The sequence below is a fragment of the Muntiacus reevesi genome, chromosome 1, assembly GCF_963930625.1.
Source record: "Muntiacus reevesi chromosome 1, mMunRee1.1, whole genome shotgun sequence".
Classification (NCBI taxonomy): Eukaryota; Metazoa; Chordata; class Mammalia; order Artiodactyla; family Cervidae; genus Muntiacus; species Muntiacus reevesi.
Genome location: NC_089249.1, coordinates 224,489,288 through 224,503,977, shown reverse-complemented (window position 1 = coordinate 224,503,977; position 14,690 = coordinate 224,489,288). Strand labels below are relative to the sequence as shown.

At 48.9% G+C, this 14,690-nt stretch overlaps 1 protein-coding gene across 1 annotated transcript in view; it reads right to left on the bottom strand.

The window, feature by feature from the left end:
• Window positions 1-2,743: 2,743 nt before the first annotated feature.
• Window positions 2,744-14,690, bottom strand: part of CATSPER3 (cation channel sperm associated 3) — a 29,120-nt gene continuing 17,173 nt past the window's right edge. Inside the window, exons 3-8 of the mRNA XM_065935408.1 lie at window positions 8,168-8,407; window positions 6,208-6,390; window positions 5,369-5,509; window positions 4,900-5,019; window positions 3,677-3,834; window positions 2,744-2,849 (exon numbers count right to left, since the gene is read on the bottom strand). Coding sequence (XP_065791480.1) covers window positions 2,744-2,849; window positions 3,677-3,834; window positions 4,900-5,019; window positions 5,369-5,509; window positions 6,208-6,390; window positions 8,168-8,407 — 948 coding nt within the window. The remainder of the gene's footprint in view (window positions 2,850-3,676; window positions 3,835-4,899; window positions 5,020-5,368; window positions 5,510-6,207; window positions 6,391-8,167; window positions 8,408-14,690) is intronic.

Below are 14,690 nucleotides of genomic sequence, written 5' to 3'. Positions count from 1 at the left end.
TACCCAGCTGGCAGGATGGAGATAGGCGAGCCATCTGGGGACAGCTCTGCCGGATGCCCGGGCTGAGGGTAGGAGGAGGGTCCTGCTTTCCACAGCCAGGCCTGGGCAAGCAGAGCCACTTGTGCCCGAAGCAAATCAACTGAAAGCCTTGGCCAAGCCTGTTTGAGTTGGTGAGGGCCCAAGTGGGAATTCCAAACTGCCAGTGTTTGCTCTGCAGGCAAATAGAGCCAAGCAGAAATGCTGCTTGGGGACTTTACGCCAAATATCCACTGGCTTGTGCTGCCAGCAGTGCAGAACCAGCCCTCTGCACATCACCCTCTCCCAGTTCCTGCTCTGTGAAAGCCTTCTGGTTGTGCCCTGCCAAGCAGAGTGCCCTTCTACACCGCAGCCCTGCGGCCCATGCCTAGGTTTCCCTCCTGGGCCCCAGGCCCTGAAGTCCAACGGGCCATCTGGCCACGCTGCATCAGCTCCACCTGGATGCCCATTCTCCCTGACTCCCAGGTTCCTGACCTCAGCTTCCTGCTCTTAGCTCCATACTTTCGACCTGGTACTGTGTCACTGGCCCTGTCCCTCTCAGCCCCACTGCAGCTGGCCACATAGCAGAGGTACAGCTGACAACCAGGAAGCACAAACCATAGTTGACTGTGTCTTTTCTTTCTTTTTTTTTTAACACTCTCAGGTGCATTTTATTTGATCCTTAGAGTGAGACGTGAGTTCAATCCCTGGGTCAGGAAGATCCCCTGGAGGACGAAATTGCAACCCATTCCTGTATTCTTGCCCGGAAAATCCCATGGACAGAGGAGCCTTGTGGGCTACAGTCCATGGGGTCACAAAGAGTCAGACATGACCGAGCAAATAATGCTATACTATAGCTGAACAGTTTTATCAGCCCATTTCTCAGAAGAAATAGCTAAGGTTTCAAAAGACCAGACACCTTGCCCAAGGCCACCTGATTAAGGAATCCATGCCTCCTAACTAAAACTGTAGTACTCACAAACTTGCCTCCCTGAGGAATTTTTAAAACCTTTTGTTCACCCACGGAGGCCTAGGGCAGTTCCCGCACGTTTCCTAGTGAAAGGAGGGGAGGTGTTTTCACATTCCCCCAAGCAACACTGGCACATCCAGAGTGGACAGTTGGCAACATCTGACTTGTCCCAGCCCTAAATCAGAGCCACTGCCTGAGGCCGGCACGCTGGGCTGTCTGGGCTGTACCCACTAGAGCCTCCTAGAAGCCCCCAACCTGGAGTCACCCCCTTCACTGCTAGGCACGGGATGCATCCCTCGCTTACTTCAGGGCCCCCTCCAGGGCACAGAGTTCTCTCCAGTCCAGGAAGGCGCAAGGCCACGCTTCCTACCCTCGGAGGGCATGGCGATGGGTCTCATGCTCTAGGGCAATCCTTCTCGGCAGTTTCACACGATTCTTAATTTGGTCCTGAGTGTGAATATTTGCAAATGGAAATGATTTGAGTATCTCAGAGGACACATGCTCTCTACTGTCAAACAATTACTGTCACTTCCTCAGAGACATTTCTTCTCATCCATTCTGACTGGATGACTGCTTGCCCTAGGCAACCATGGGAACCAAGAGGGTCAGGAGGAGACTGTGGCTTTCTCATCACAGAACCCCCAGCACAGCTCAGGAAACAATAGTAAAGGCTTCCACAGGCACTTGTCTTCCTCTGGCTTCAGGGGTGCCATCATCCAGGGCTGGAGCTCACGGACCCCCCTATGGGACCTTGTCCAACCATTCTCAATTCTGTGTGTTTTTCTACTTACCAGCCTTTCCAGGGCTGGCCTGGGCCTTTCTGCACCCAGCAATAGAAGTTGGTCTCCCACCCCAGCCCAACCCAGAACTCACCACTTCTCTAATAAGAGGGCCCTGCCAAGGTGACAGGCCTCAAGAACACTCCCCAGAAACAAGAGCAGAGTGGGCACTGGTGGGCCTCTGGTCTGGCCAGATGGTAGAAAGGGGTGCAAGCCACCCCCCACCACCACCACCTGGGCCTTCAGATGGGTCCAACACTGCTGGGCCAGGGCCTTGCCGACTGCGGGAGGCATCTGGCCAGGGATGACACGGAAAAGGCTGCCTTTGGAGTAAAGGGTTCTAAGTAAGGGAAGGGAGCAGCCCCAATGCCTGCTGCTGCCACTCTCCTGGCTCTCCGTAAGCACAGAGTCCTGCCAGGGACGGCTGCAGCCCTGGGCGCCACTATCACCGTGAGCCTTGGGAAAAGCAGAGAATGATTCCCGAGAGAGACCTCCATGGCACTTCGTGCACAAAGCGATCTGTAAGCCTGCGGCACGGGAGTGCCCACACAGGTGAGCTGGCAGAGTTTCCTGGGCCAGTGGGGGCCACACCAGCTCACAGGAGCCAGGCCCTCTCATGGGGCCATGGGCAGCCCTTCTCGGTCCGGGGTCCAGGTGGCTTTCCCAGGAGCCCAGTGGGACCTGGCTGCGGGGGTCGAGGGAAGGGAAAGCCAGCGTGGCCCCCAGGTGTGGCCTCTGGCCAGGGTCAGCTTTGAGCTCCTCTCTCCTCACTCCCCATTTCCAAGCTCTTGCTGTGTCTTGTGAGGAGGAATCAGACTTCATGGGCACCAACTCAGGTCAGCGCCCAAAGGTGGACAGATGTCATGATCACAGCAGCAGCTGCAGAGAGGTCAACTCAGAAAATATGAGTTTAACGGGGGGCGGGGGGGGTGGGGGTCACAGCCCGGGAGGCCCGTGGTGGCTGGGTGCCCACATCCAGCTACTTCTCATCGACCTTCTCCGAGGACTGGGACTGCTTCTTCTGGGGCATGTCTTCAAGCATGAGGCTCAGCACGTGCACAATCTCGTAGTACAGCTCCTGAAGCCTGGGAGAGGAGGAGGAGGGCCTCAGCTCACAGTGAGCTCCGCCCCACCCGGCCCTGCCCCCTGCATGCTTGCACCTGCATGTCCGCTGTACCTGGCAGGTGTGGGTCAGGAAAGAGCACAGACCTGAGAACCAGACTGGGCTGGGTGGGAAGGCCAGGTCAGCCAGGCTCCCTGCGCTCCGGGAGGAAGTTATCTCACTGCCCATGTTAGGTTGGAGACAGCGGACTCCTGGGCTCTGAGTGAGGTGACTGCCCGAGGCCTGGCTGGACACTGCCAGATCCACTCTTGCGCCAAACCCGGCATTCCTAGACCCCCTCCAGTCTACAAAGCCCTCCAGGGGGTTTTTGCTGAGACTTGAGGCTAATTGTGCCCCTCTTCTTCCTGCAGTAATGGCCAGTGTGACCCCAGCTAACACACTGAGCACAGCCCCGGGCTTCACACACTGCTTTCCTAGTGTCAGCCCCTCCTGTGACAGGCGGGAAACGGACAAAGACTTGGCCAGAGTCACACAGGAAGCAGTAACAGAACCAGGGCAGGAGCTTCAGCTTCTGACTTGCAGCCAGAGGTCTTTCCTCTGCCCCCCTGAGAAGGGCTTGGTGAGGTACTCTTGGAGAATCAAAGGAAGCAATGTTTAAAAACAGGCCAGTTTTTTAAACTGAGGAGGGCCAGTGGGCAGTGCTCCCCTCCCCCCCACCAGCCACAGGCCCGTCCACACAGCAGCCCAGCCCCTGCACGCCCCCAAGAAGGACCTGGCTCTGCCTTCCCTGCACATCAGCCAGCACCCCACCAGGGCCCACGGGCCAGGGTCAGCGGGGCTGGGACTGACTTGTAGATGGTAGCATCCTGGTTGTCCAGGGTGGACAAGTAGATGTCAATGAAGGGCAGGCTAGTGCCAAAATCATCCAAGACCATGGGGTCCGTGTGCCGCAAGGTCTTCTTAAACTTCTCCACCAGTTCAGTGAAACTCTTGTGGTCGAGATCTTTCTGGAGAGAGGAGCGTAAACAGAGCAAGATGACGAGAGTCTGGCTACACAAAGACCCGGGGACCCTCCATGAGGAGCACGGGCAGATGAGTCCTGAGTACAAGCACGGGTCACCCCAACCCCTTCTGGGCCTGGAGCCCCTGACTGGGGTCACCTGGTGATCCACCCACCGTACCTGACGTAAGGACAACTGACCCGGCGTGAGGACGGGTGACATGGGAGGGACGGGGACAGCCTGAGCATGCTCAGCATTTCACCCTGCTGTGGACAAGTCTCAGGCCCACAGAACACGGGGACGTCTCCACCTCGGAGAGGAGGCTGAGGAGAGCAGCACCGGCCTCATGGGGGAGAAAGGGGTGGTGGTTCAGGACCTGGCTGGGCCCTCCAGGCAGCTTAGAGGACTTCAGCCCTCACAGCTGTATCATGCTTGATGGAAAATCTCCAGCCCGTTGAGCTCATTCTTGTTCCAGTTTAGAAAAACTGAGGTTAGTAGCACTTGCCAGGGCCTCCGGGACCTCCCCCGCTCAGCGAACGGGAATGGGGCCTGCCTGGCACCCAGTGAATCCTCGGGAACAAGACTGCTCCAGGTCAAGGGCCCAGCAATGGAGTTGTGCCCATGAAGGAGGGAAATGTTGGCACTTCCCTGGTTGCTCAGATGGTAAAGAATCTGCCTGCAATGCAGGAGTCCTAGGTTCAATCCCTGGGTCAGGAAGATTCCCTGGAGAAGGAAATGGCAACCCACTCCAGTATGCTTGCCTGGGAAATCCCATGGACAGAGGAGCCTGGTCAGTTATAGTCCATGACCCAGCAATGGAGTGTTGCCCATGAAGGAGGGAAATAGTATAATCATAACACTCAACACTTGAAGAGGTCCAGAGAAAATACAAAAAGGTAGAGTACACAGTCTGACTCTGAAAACTAGAGAGGAGTGGGCAGCTGACTTTCCAAATGTGCAGATGCCTGAGGCCAACCGCCCTCCACCCCAGCCCCTAGGCCCATCTTCCTGACCATTCCTTCAGCCCTGACTGTCCCTCTGCTTGTCTGCCTGCCCACGGAGACAGCCTACCTGGGTCTGCAGCAGCTTGCCGACCTCTTCCTGCTGCCGCTTCAAAATCACCTGCTTCTCTTCCATGAGGTTCATGTGTCTCTCCAGCATCAGCTCCCGCTCAAACTTTTTGATGGAGTCCTAGAGGGCAGGAGGATGGAGGTAACATGCAGGGCTCTCCCTGTGCCCTATCCCCACCTCACCTCTTCCCCAGTCTCCCACTGCCACTCAGGCGTCTCAGCAGGAGAACTCCCTCACAGGGCCAGCCTCCAACTCAAGCTGCCCACTGCAGCTGCAATGACCTCCCAAGTACCTGTCCTGCTGGCCACCATCAGGAGGGAGGGCTCAGGGAGAAGGGTTGCGTTGGCAGAGATGGTCCCCCTGGCCCCCTCTCACGTCCACTTCTGGAGTGAGATGGCTCAGAGATGATCCACCTGCCACACTTAACCAACAACCCCCCCCCGCCCAATCCTTACGAGCGCCACCTCACCTCGGTGTGGATGATCATCACACCCACAAACATGCTGAGGAACACAAAGGAGGCAAGCAAGATAAAGATGATGGTGAACGAGCGGCTCAGAATCAAATTCCGGGCATCCAGCTGCTCCTGCAGGTCTGTCCAGCCATCGACCTGCTCAGACAGGGCGAGTGACAAGGCTCAGGGGGGCAGGCCTCCTGCTCACCTGCCCTAGGGGAGCCCTGGCCCTACTGAGGAGCAGGCTGGCCCTTCTTCCACTTCACTCCCCCTAACCCACCGACTCCTGTGCAGACAGGCTGGCCTGGAGAGGCAGGGCACCGCTGGTGTGGTGCTGGCCAACATGCCCGAAGGGCTCTTCTCCAAAAGGCCTTCCGTCCTTCCCCAAAGGACACTGCCTCTCGGCCAGGCCCTCCTTTGGGAAGGCCTCAATCATGCCAGAACCCAATAGAATCTAGACTTTGAGACTCAGGTTTTGCAGACTTATTCTGCATGGATTTGTGACAGCCTATTCCCCAAAAGGCTTTGTGATGTAGGTTTCCCTTCTAAATTACACTTCAATTAGGATGAATTATCTCTTGAGAACTTTTAAAAAGTTTTACCACCCTGTGGGTCAAATAGGAATGCTGTAGGGAGTCACAAGATTAGAGTCAGTGATGGACTCTTGACCAGGGTGCTGGCCTGCGCCTAGTCCTAGGAGGCCAGTCCTCAGCTTCCCCCCGCCACCCCAGCTAAGTGTCTGAGTGTGGGAAACACCCCAAGTGAGGCCCACCATGTCCACACACTCGCACCAGCTGCCAGTCCCCTTTCAAGGCCCTTGCCCCCGACCCCACCACTATTCCCAAACATGGTACCGTGGCCAAGCTGAAGAGGGTGAAGAAGGCCAAAGCCAGGTTCCCCCAGTTATTCATGTCACCTCCCTCTGGAAGCCCAAACAGGCAGAAGCCCAGGATGGCGAAGATGTACATCAGGACGAAGAAGAGGATGAGCACGGAGGCCACGGTGTAGGCTGTCTGCCCCACGGCAGTGATGAGTGTCTGCAGGGCAGAGGCACAATGGCTACGTCAGGCTGCCGGCTGGGCTGGGCTCAGAGGACAGCGGTTCAGCCTGTCCCAAACATAGCTGCCCCAGTATCTGGTGCCTTGCCTAGCACATGGTAGATGCTCCATAAATGGTTGAAAGAAAGAACGAATGGGAACAGTGTCCAGATTAGGGCTGGAGCAATCTAACAGTGGTTCATCAGTGCATGGCCTCCAGGCTCAGTCACCCATGGGGGGATAGCCTGTGCTGCCCCAGGGCTGGAGTAGTCTCCCCATCAGCAGCCCTGAGCACTCTACTTGAACCCAGCCTGCCTCTGTGTTCATCCCAGGGTGTCCTGCTCCTGCTTCTCAGCTGAGAGCCAGCCCTGACTGCTCTTCCAGGTCCAGGAGGAGCAGGGGAGCCACCTTGGAAACAGGAATGAATAGGGCTCAGAGGAATGGGGTATCCCAGGTTTTCTGGGCCCCATCTCACAAGCAGGTCTTCATCTTGTGATCTCAGTCTTCATCCATGACATGGGTGTTGGTCTTATCTCCCACGCCTCATCGTTCATTCTCCCTGCCCTGGAGTCTTGCATATACATGTTCAGCTACCTAGATCTGTCCCTGGTACCTTGTCAAGGTAGGGAGATGTTCCTATTTCAAGATGCAGGATCAGAGGCTCAAAGAAGCAAAATGCCTCATCCACAGTCACACTGTGGTACACCGGCAGGACTGGAACCCACTCTCCAGACTCTTGCATTGTGCCACCATTGTCAACTGCAAAAATTCTTTTTTCTAAGTCGAGAAACTATTAACATAGAAAAGGAGGTACTGGTAGAGCTGGGACCCAGACAGTGAAGTTCTGACAGTTTAGGGTAAAATGTGAAGCAGAGAGACAGCCAAGGAGCACTGGAGCTGCCCTGCATGTAGACCAGTCTGGCAGCTGCCTGCAGGAATAAATTCCCACCCCGCACCTCCCTCCTCTCCTTGGAGAAAGAAAACCAGTGTTTGGGGGTTAATTCCAAAAGAACTGAGATGGTTAAAAAAAAAAAAGTTGCCTCCACTCCTGCAAGAGAAACAGAACTTCTTTTCCAAGATTGCTGAGACTAAAGAGGTAAGAACTCGTGAAGAATGCTGCAGTGGGACTGTGCAGGTGAGGTCTGCGTGGTCAAATAGGTCCAGACGAGCCCCCTCCTGGAGAAGCGTGGGCACTGAGCAGGGCCACGGCGAACCCAGGGTCCAGGATGAACGCCTGAGGGCGTGCTTGGGGCACCTCTGAAGTGGCTCTGACACCGCTGAGCCAAGCCAACACCGGCCACCGTGTGACTCCTCAGCAGGAGCAGGGCTTCCCGGGCTTCCTGAACAGGTCATGAGACCCTCCCCTCAAGAGAAGCTGCAGACTTTTAGTTTTCTGGGGGAAGACGTAAGTGGCCAGGGCCATCAAAGAGCAGGAGACTCCTGGGCACATACTCCAAAGGGTCTGGACCATAAGTGACCATCAGTCAGTCTGCAGCACGGGAGAGAGGGAAAGATGAGATGGGCTCGAGTCAGAACAGCTTTCAAAGCTCAGCTCCAGTATCTAAGTGCTGAGTGACCGTGGGTCTCAGTTTCTTCATCTGTAAAACGGAGCTAACACCTTTCCTAGAATTGTTTGAGGACGAAACGAGATAAAACAGGTAAAGATCAACCTCCCACACAAGAGGACTCAATCCCCACAGGAGAGAAGCAGAAGCACCACTTCATCGGGGGCCCTGTCACCCGCACTCGCAGAGCCACCGCGCTCCAGGCCACTCACCCGGATGCCACGGCTGTAGGTGATAAGCTTGAGGATGCGCAGGGACTGCACACCGTCGGCAATGTTGAGGTAGGGGTAGTGCTTGCCCTTGATCTTGCGGAGACTGTAGGGGATGAAGATGATGATGATAATGACCACATCGAGCAGATTGTAGCCATCCTTCCAGTAGTTGATGGGGTCCACATAGAGCTTCATGCAGAACTCAGAGCTATAGATGGACACAAAGATGAGCTCTGAGACCTGCAGGGGTGGCAAGGGTGGCAGGGTCAGACCAAGCTGCACACCTCCCCCCGCCTGGGCCACCCGATGAGGGGTGTGTGTTGGCAGGGGAGGATGCTCCTAAGTCAGCCACAGGACAGAGAAACCCAGGCAGAGTCCCGGGCACACAGTGGACACAGCGTGCCTGATTCCCTTCTCCTTCTGGGTCTTCCCTACCCTGTGGCCCCGACCCAGAGAGCTTGGGAATGACTGACTGTCAGAATGACTATCAAGGCCCAGTGGGAAGTATACATCAGGCAACACAGAAGGAAGTTTCCCAAAGAGAATATTCTAAGAGCCTTCTGACCAACTTTAATACCCAGATAACAGAGATGAACTACTCACACATTTACTTATATTTACTCTATTATCACACTTAAAATCAGTTAACTAATCTGCTTCTGAAGAATATTCTGCTTTTTTTCCACTGTTACACCTTATGAAACAACCTTATTCAAATTCTTCTTATGCATGAACAATTCCAGGGGATTTGATTTTACCAAAAGGCACTTTTTGAGGCATCTAAGTTTTCTCTTATCATCAATGAATTCATTCATTGAGGAAGCAGTGATTAAGCATCTATCACATGCTAAGCGCTGTTTCAGATATAAGGAAACCCAACAATGAATGAGACAGAAAATGTCCAGCCCCTAGGAAGCTGACAGTCTAACAGGAGAGACAGAAATGAAGGTTTAGACAAATACACATATAGCATCACACAGGAAAGAAAGTGAAACAGCCACAAGGGAGAAAGGGACTGGTCAGGCGGGGAGGGACGGTCATGACAGCTACTTAGAACAGGTGTAGAGTGGAGGCCTTGCTAAAGCCAGGAATGCAGCCATATTAAAATCCAGGAGAATACTTCCCAGGGGTGTCTACAAGCATCCTAAAGTAAGAATGGAACAGCAGCGCCAGAGTGACTAGAACAGAAAGGGGCGAGCAAAGCAGGAGATGAAGGTGGAGAGGCCAGCTGTGTAGGGAGGGCCTGGTAGGCCTGGGGAAGGCTGTGAACTTTAACCTCAGTCTTGAAGCATAAGCAAGGAAGTGATGTGAACCGATTTACATTTTTAAGAGATTTCCGTGGAAATGAGAGTGTGGGGAAACTGGTGGGAATAGCAACTGGGCGGCAAGTTAGGAAGGAGGTGATAGATAGTAGAATTAATTTTAGCATCACTCAGGCAAGAGAGTGGGTTAGATTGCATTGGACTGGGGGACAGTGTGGGACTGAAGAGAAGAGGATGGATTCCAGATGTATTCTGCAAGCAGCGATGACAGGACTTTCTGATGGACTCAGGGATGTACAGAAGGCAAGGAAGATTTCTCACACAGAGCAACTGGGTAAATACTGATGCCTTTAACTGAGATGAGTTTGGGGTGGGTTGAAGGGGAGGGTACTAGAAAGAGTTTCTAGAGGGAAACAGAAAAGGTTTTAAGATACACCACCTTTTAAATATGTCAGATGCTATCACTGGAAATTATAGCTTAGGCCACAACTATCCATTTGGATTACATTTGGGCCGCTGGTGGTGTTATTTGTCCCGTACACTTATATTTGTGGTCTCCACATGGCAACCATTTATATACACTTTTATGTTTGTTAACTACAATGAAACATTTAGATACACAAAAAGATGTAAAAGAATAATATAATGAACAACCATATACTACCATTTAGCTTAAGAAATAAAATATTACCATTACAGGCAGAATCTCACATTGATCAAATCCCATTCCCTTTCCACAAAAGTAAGCCTATTTTAAATCTGGAGTATGCCTTGCTCATATATTTTACACTTTTGCCACATATGTATCCCTAAAAGTGCACGGTATGGTTCTGCATCTTTCATACACTACATAAATTGCATACACACTAAAGTATCCTTTGGGAAATTTTTTTATTTAAAATTATAAGATTCATCCATGTTGATATATGTAAACCTAGTTTAAAGTTTCCCCACTATTTAGCAATTCCACTTACGAAAATATTATAGTTTTTTATCCAATTACCCATTGGGTGATATTCAGTTTCTTTGTAATTTTTTACTACTGCCAAGAGTATAAAAGCACAAAAAGTTTGGGCAAAAATACAGGGCCATTTAAAAAGCAGACTTGAGGTCCTGTGCCCCGGGCCCTCCTCTCAGCCAGTTCATAGGCAAGATGGTTGGGAGTGCAGTGTCCTCGAACCTGTGAATAGATCCTCCATGCCCCGAGGGACTCCTGTCCACACCACAGCCTGTTCTGAGTACCCCTTGGGCTCCCAGCTGCTGGAGCACCCAAAAGGGAATTCTCCTGTTTGCTAAAATTCTACTGGGCCTGGTGATTCTGATCTGCCTCAATCGGTGATCAAATGATATTCACTACTATCTTATTTATCACCTATGTGTATTACCTGTACATCGAGAGATAGATTAAAAACTGGCCTTGGAGTGATTTCTTTCAGACCCGCATAGTAGTCACCCTCTACCTGATCACCTATCTTGCTGTCCTTGTTGAGAGAGGAAATCACTCCAAAATCATCACGGGGCAACTGGGTCTAATCATGGGTGACTATGTGGCTACAATGCCCATGTGACCGCAAAGACACAGCAGCCCCACTAACCCTGTAGAATGCCAGGTATAGGTGAATTTCTTTCATTTCTCTCTGAAACCTGCAAACAACACCTCCATCGAAATAACTGCCTGCCCCTACGACACCCCCAGCCAACTCCCAGCCCCATGCTTTATTGTACGCACATTTTTCTCTGTTACAACCTGGGAGTAGAGTTACCTGACTGTAGAATATGACTATCTTCAGCTTCACTGAATATTGCCAAATTGTATTCTGAAGCAGTTGCACCAACTTACTTTAACATCAACAATGGTCCTTTTTTTTAACATCCTTACCAACACTTCCTACTGTTGGACTTCTTAATTTTTGTTAATCTGATGAAGTGATATCTTATTTTTCATTTTGTCATTCTTCTAATTATTCATAAAGTTGGGCATCTTTTTATGTGTTTACTGAACTTCCTGTTCCTAATTTGTCCCCCAATTTTTTGCTGGATTGTTTTGTCTTTTGTTTCTTGATTTGAAAGAAAATATATCCACATACTTTGAATCCTAATCCTTTACCTGCTACATGCATTTCAAATAGCTTCTCCTACACTGAGAAATGTCATTATCTTTTCACCTCTTTAATGATCTTCTGATGAACACAAGTTTAAAGTTTTAATGGAATCAATTTAACCAAACTTTTTCTTCATTGCTTAAATATTTCATACCTTAAGATTCCTTTCCCTCCTGAGATCATATAAATCCTCTATATTTTCTTCTAAACATTTTGAAGTTTCACTTTTCAAGTTAGGTCTTTAGCTGTGTATGCTAGAAGGTAGAGATCCAACTGAAGTGTTTTCCTCCATAGGTACTGTTTAATGAAGAAACTGTCTTCCACTACTCATTTGCAGTGCCATCTGACAGGGGCCAGGTTTTCATTCAAGCCAGGTCTGACTCTGAGAACTCTGTCCTCTTCCACTAGTCTATTTGTCTACCTGTGTTGTCTATTCATGCATTGTCATCCTGCTCAGTTACTAACAGGCCTTACAGAAAGACTTATAGAAAGCCTTATAGTAAGACTTCTCCCTTTTTCACTTTCAAAACCATCTTGGTTTTCCTTTCTTTCATTCTTTCATCTAAATTTTAGCATTGGCTTTTAGCAATCCATAAAAAATCCTGCCAGATTTCTTTTGGAATTGCACTGATATTATATAGTTTAACCACGGGAGACTGCATCTTGAAGAAACTGAGTCTTTCTATGCATGATCTAATATATCCTTCCATTTCTCTATATCTTCTTCAATAACTTTTATATATTTCTTTCTCCTTAAAAATATTACAATACTTTTATAAGATTTGCCTCTAACACTTTCTGTATCTTATAATAAGTGCTATGTCTTTTGTTGCTGACACATTAAATATATTTTATTTATTAATCATATATCTACCAAATTTTATGGTCTTTATTTTTTTATTAACTTATTAATTGTATTAACTTTATAGTTATTCCAGATTCTTTGGGGATTTCTATGCAGAAATCATAACACCTGTGAATAATTACAGTCTTTTTTAAAACTTTCTAATTCTTAATTTTTTTATTCCTTTTCCTTATATTATATATTGGCTAAGACACTGATACAAATCTTATCAAGAATTGGACTACAGCTTTAAAAAAAATACTGTTACAATTTCACCATTGAGTGTGAACTTTGATATAGGTTTTTCATAGGTATTCTTAATTACTTTAAAACAAATCCTTTCTCTCCCTAGTTTGGTAAAGTTTTATCATGAAAAATACTCAAGATAAACTGTTTTCTGCATCTCTTAAAGTGATTTTATTGGACTTTTTTCTCCTTTAGTATTTTAAGCTAGTTAATAAAATTCCTAGATTTTTCTAATACTTGCATTCCTGGAAAAGCCCAACTTGGCAATGCTATATATTACCTTCTTCATATATTTTTAAAACTTTAGTTTCCTAATATTCTGTTTGGGATTATAATATCCAAGTTCATGATATTGGGCATAATTTTCCTTTTTCATTTTGTCATTGTATAGTTTTGACATAAAGGTTATACTAAGTTGTCCCTTAGTATTCCCAGGGGATTGGTTCCAGGACTATCCCACAGATACCAAAATCCAAGGATGCTCAAGTCCCTTATAAAATATGGCACAGTATTTGCATATAAGCTACACATATCCTCCCCACATACTTTAAAACATTTTGAGATTACTTAAATTGTTGTCCAGTTGCTAAGTTGTGTCTGATTCTACTACCCTATGGACTGCAGCACTCCAGGCTTCTCTGACCTTCACTTTTCGGAGTTTGCTCAAACCCATGTTCGTGGAGTCAGTGATCCCATCCAACCGTCTCACCCTCTGTTGCCCCTTCTCCTGTTGCCTGCAATCTTTCCCAATATCAGAGTCTTTTCCAATGAGTCAGCTCTTCCCAGCAGGTGGTAAAAGTATTAGAGCTTCAGCATCAGTCCTTCCACTGAATATTCAGGGTTGACTAGGATTAACTGGTTTGATCTTCCTGTAGTCCAAGGGTCTCTCAAGAGTCTTCTCCAGCATCACAGTTCAAAAGCATCAATTCTTCGGCACTCAGCCCTCAATATGTTCCAACTCTCACATCTGTACATGACTACTGGAAAAACCATACCTGGAACTTTGTCAGCAAAATGATATCTCTGCTTTTGAATACACTGTCTAGGTTTGTCATAGCTTTCCTTCCAAAGAGCAGTTCAGTTCAATCGCTTAGTCGTGTCTGACTCGTTGCAACACCATGGACTGCGGCACACCAAGCTTGCCTGTCCATCACCAACTCCCGGAACTTACTCAAACTCATGTCCATCAAGTCAATGATGCCATCCAACCATCTCATCCTCTGTCATCCCCTTCTCCTCTTGCCTTCAATCTTTCCCAGCATCAGGGTCTTTTCCAATGAGTCAGTTCTTCGCACCAAGTAGCCAAAATATTGGAGCTTCAGTTTCAGCATCAGTCCTTCCAATGAATATTCTGGACTGATTTTCTTTAGGACAGACTGATTAGATCTCCTTGCAGTCCAAGGGAGTCTCGGGAGTCTTCTCCAACACCACAGTTCAAAAGCATCAATTTTTTGGCACTCACCTTTCTTTGTAGTCCAACTTTCACATCCATATATGACTACTGGAAAAACTGTAACTTTGACAAGACGGACCTTTGTTGGCAAAGTAATGTCTCTGCTTTTTAATATGCTGTCTAGGTTGGTCACAGCTTTTCTTCCAAGGAACAAATGTCTTTTAATTTCTTGGCTGCAGCCACCATCTGCAGTGATTTTGGAGCCCCCAAAAATAAAGTCTCTCACTGCTTCCATTGTCTCCCCATCTATTTGCCATGAAGTGATAGGAACAGAAGTCACGATCTTAGTTTTTGAATGTTGAGTTTTAAGCCAACTTCTTCACTCTCCTCTTTCACTTTCATCAAGAGGCTCTAGTTCTTCTTCATTTTCTGCCATAAGGGTGGTGTCGTCTGTGTATCTGAAGTTATTGATATTTTTCCAAGCAATCTTCATTCCAGTTTGTGCTTCATCCAGCCTGGCATTTCACATGATGTATTCTGCATATAAGTTAAGTAAGCAGGGTGACAATATACAGCTTTGATGTACTCCTTTCCCAATTTGGAACTAGTCTGCTGTTCCATGTCCAGTTCTAACTGTTGCTTCTCAACCTGCATAGAGATTTCTCAGGAGGCAGGT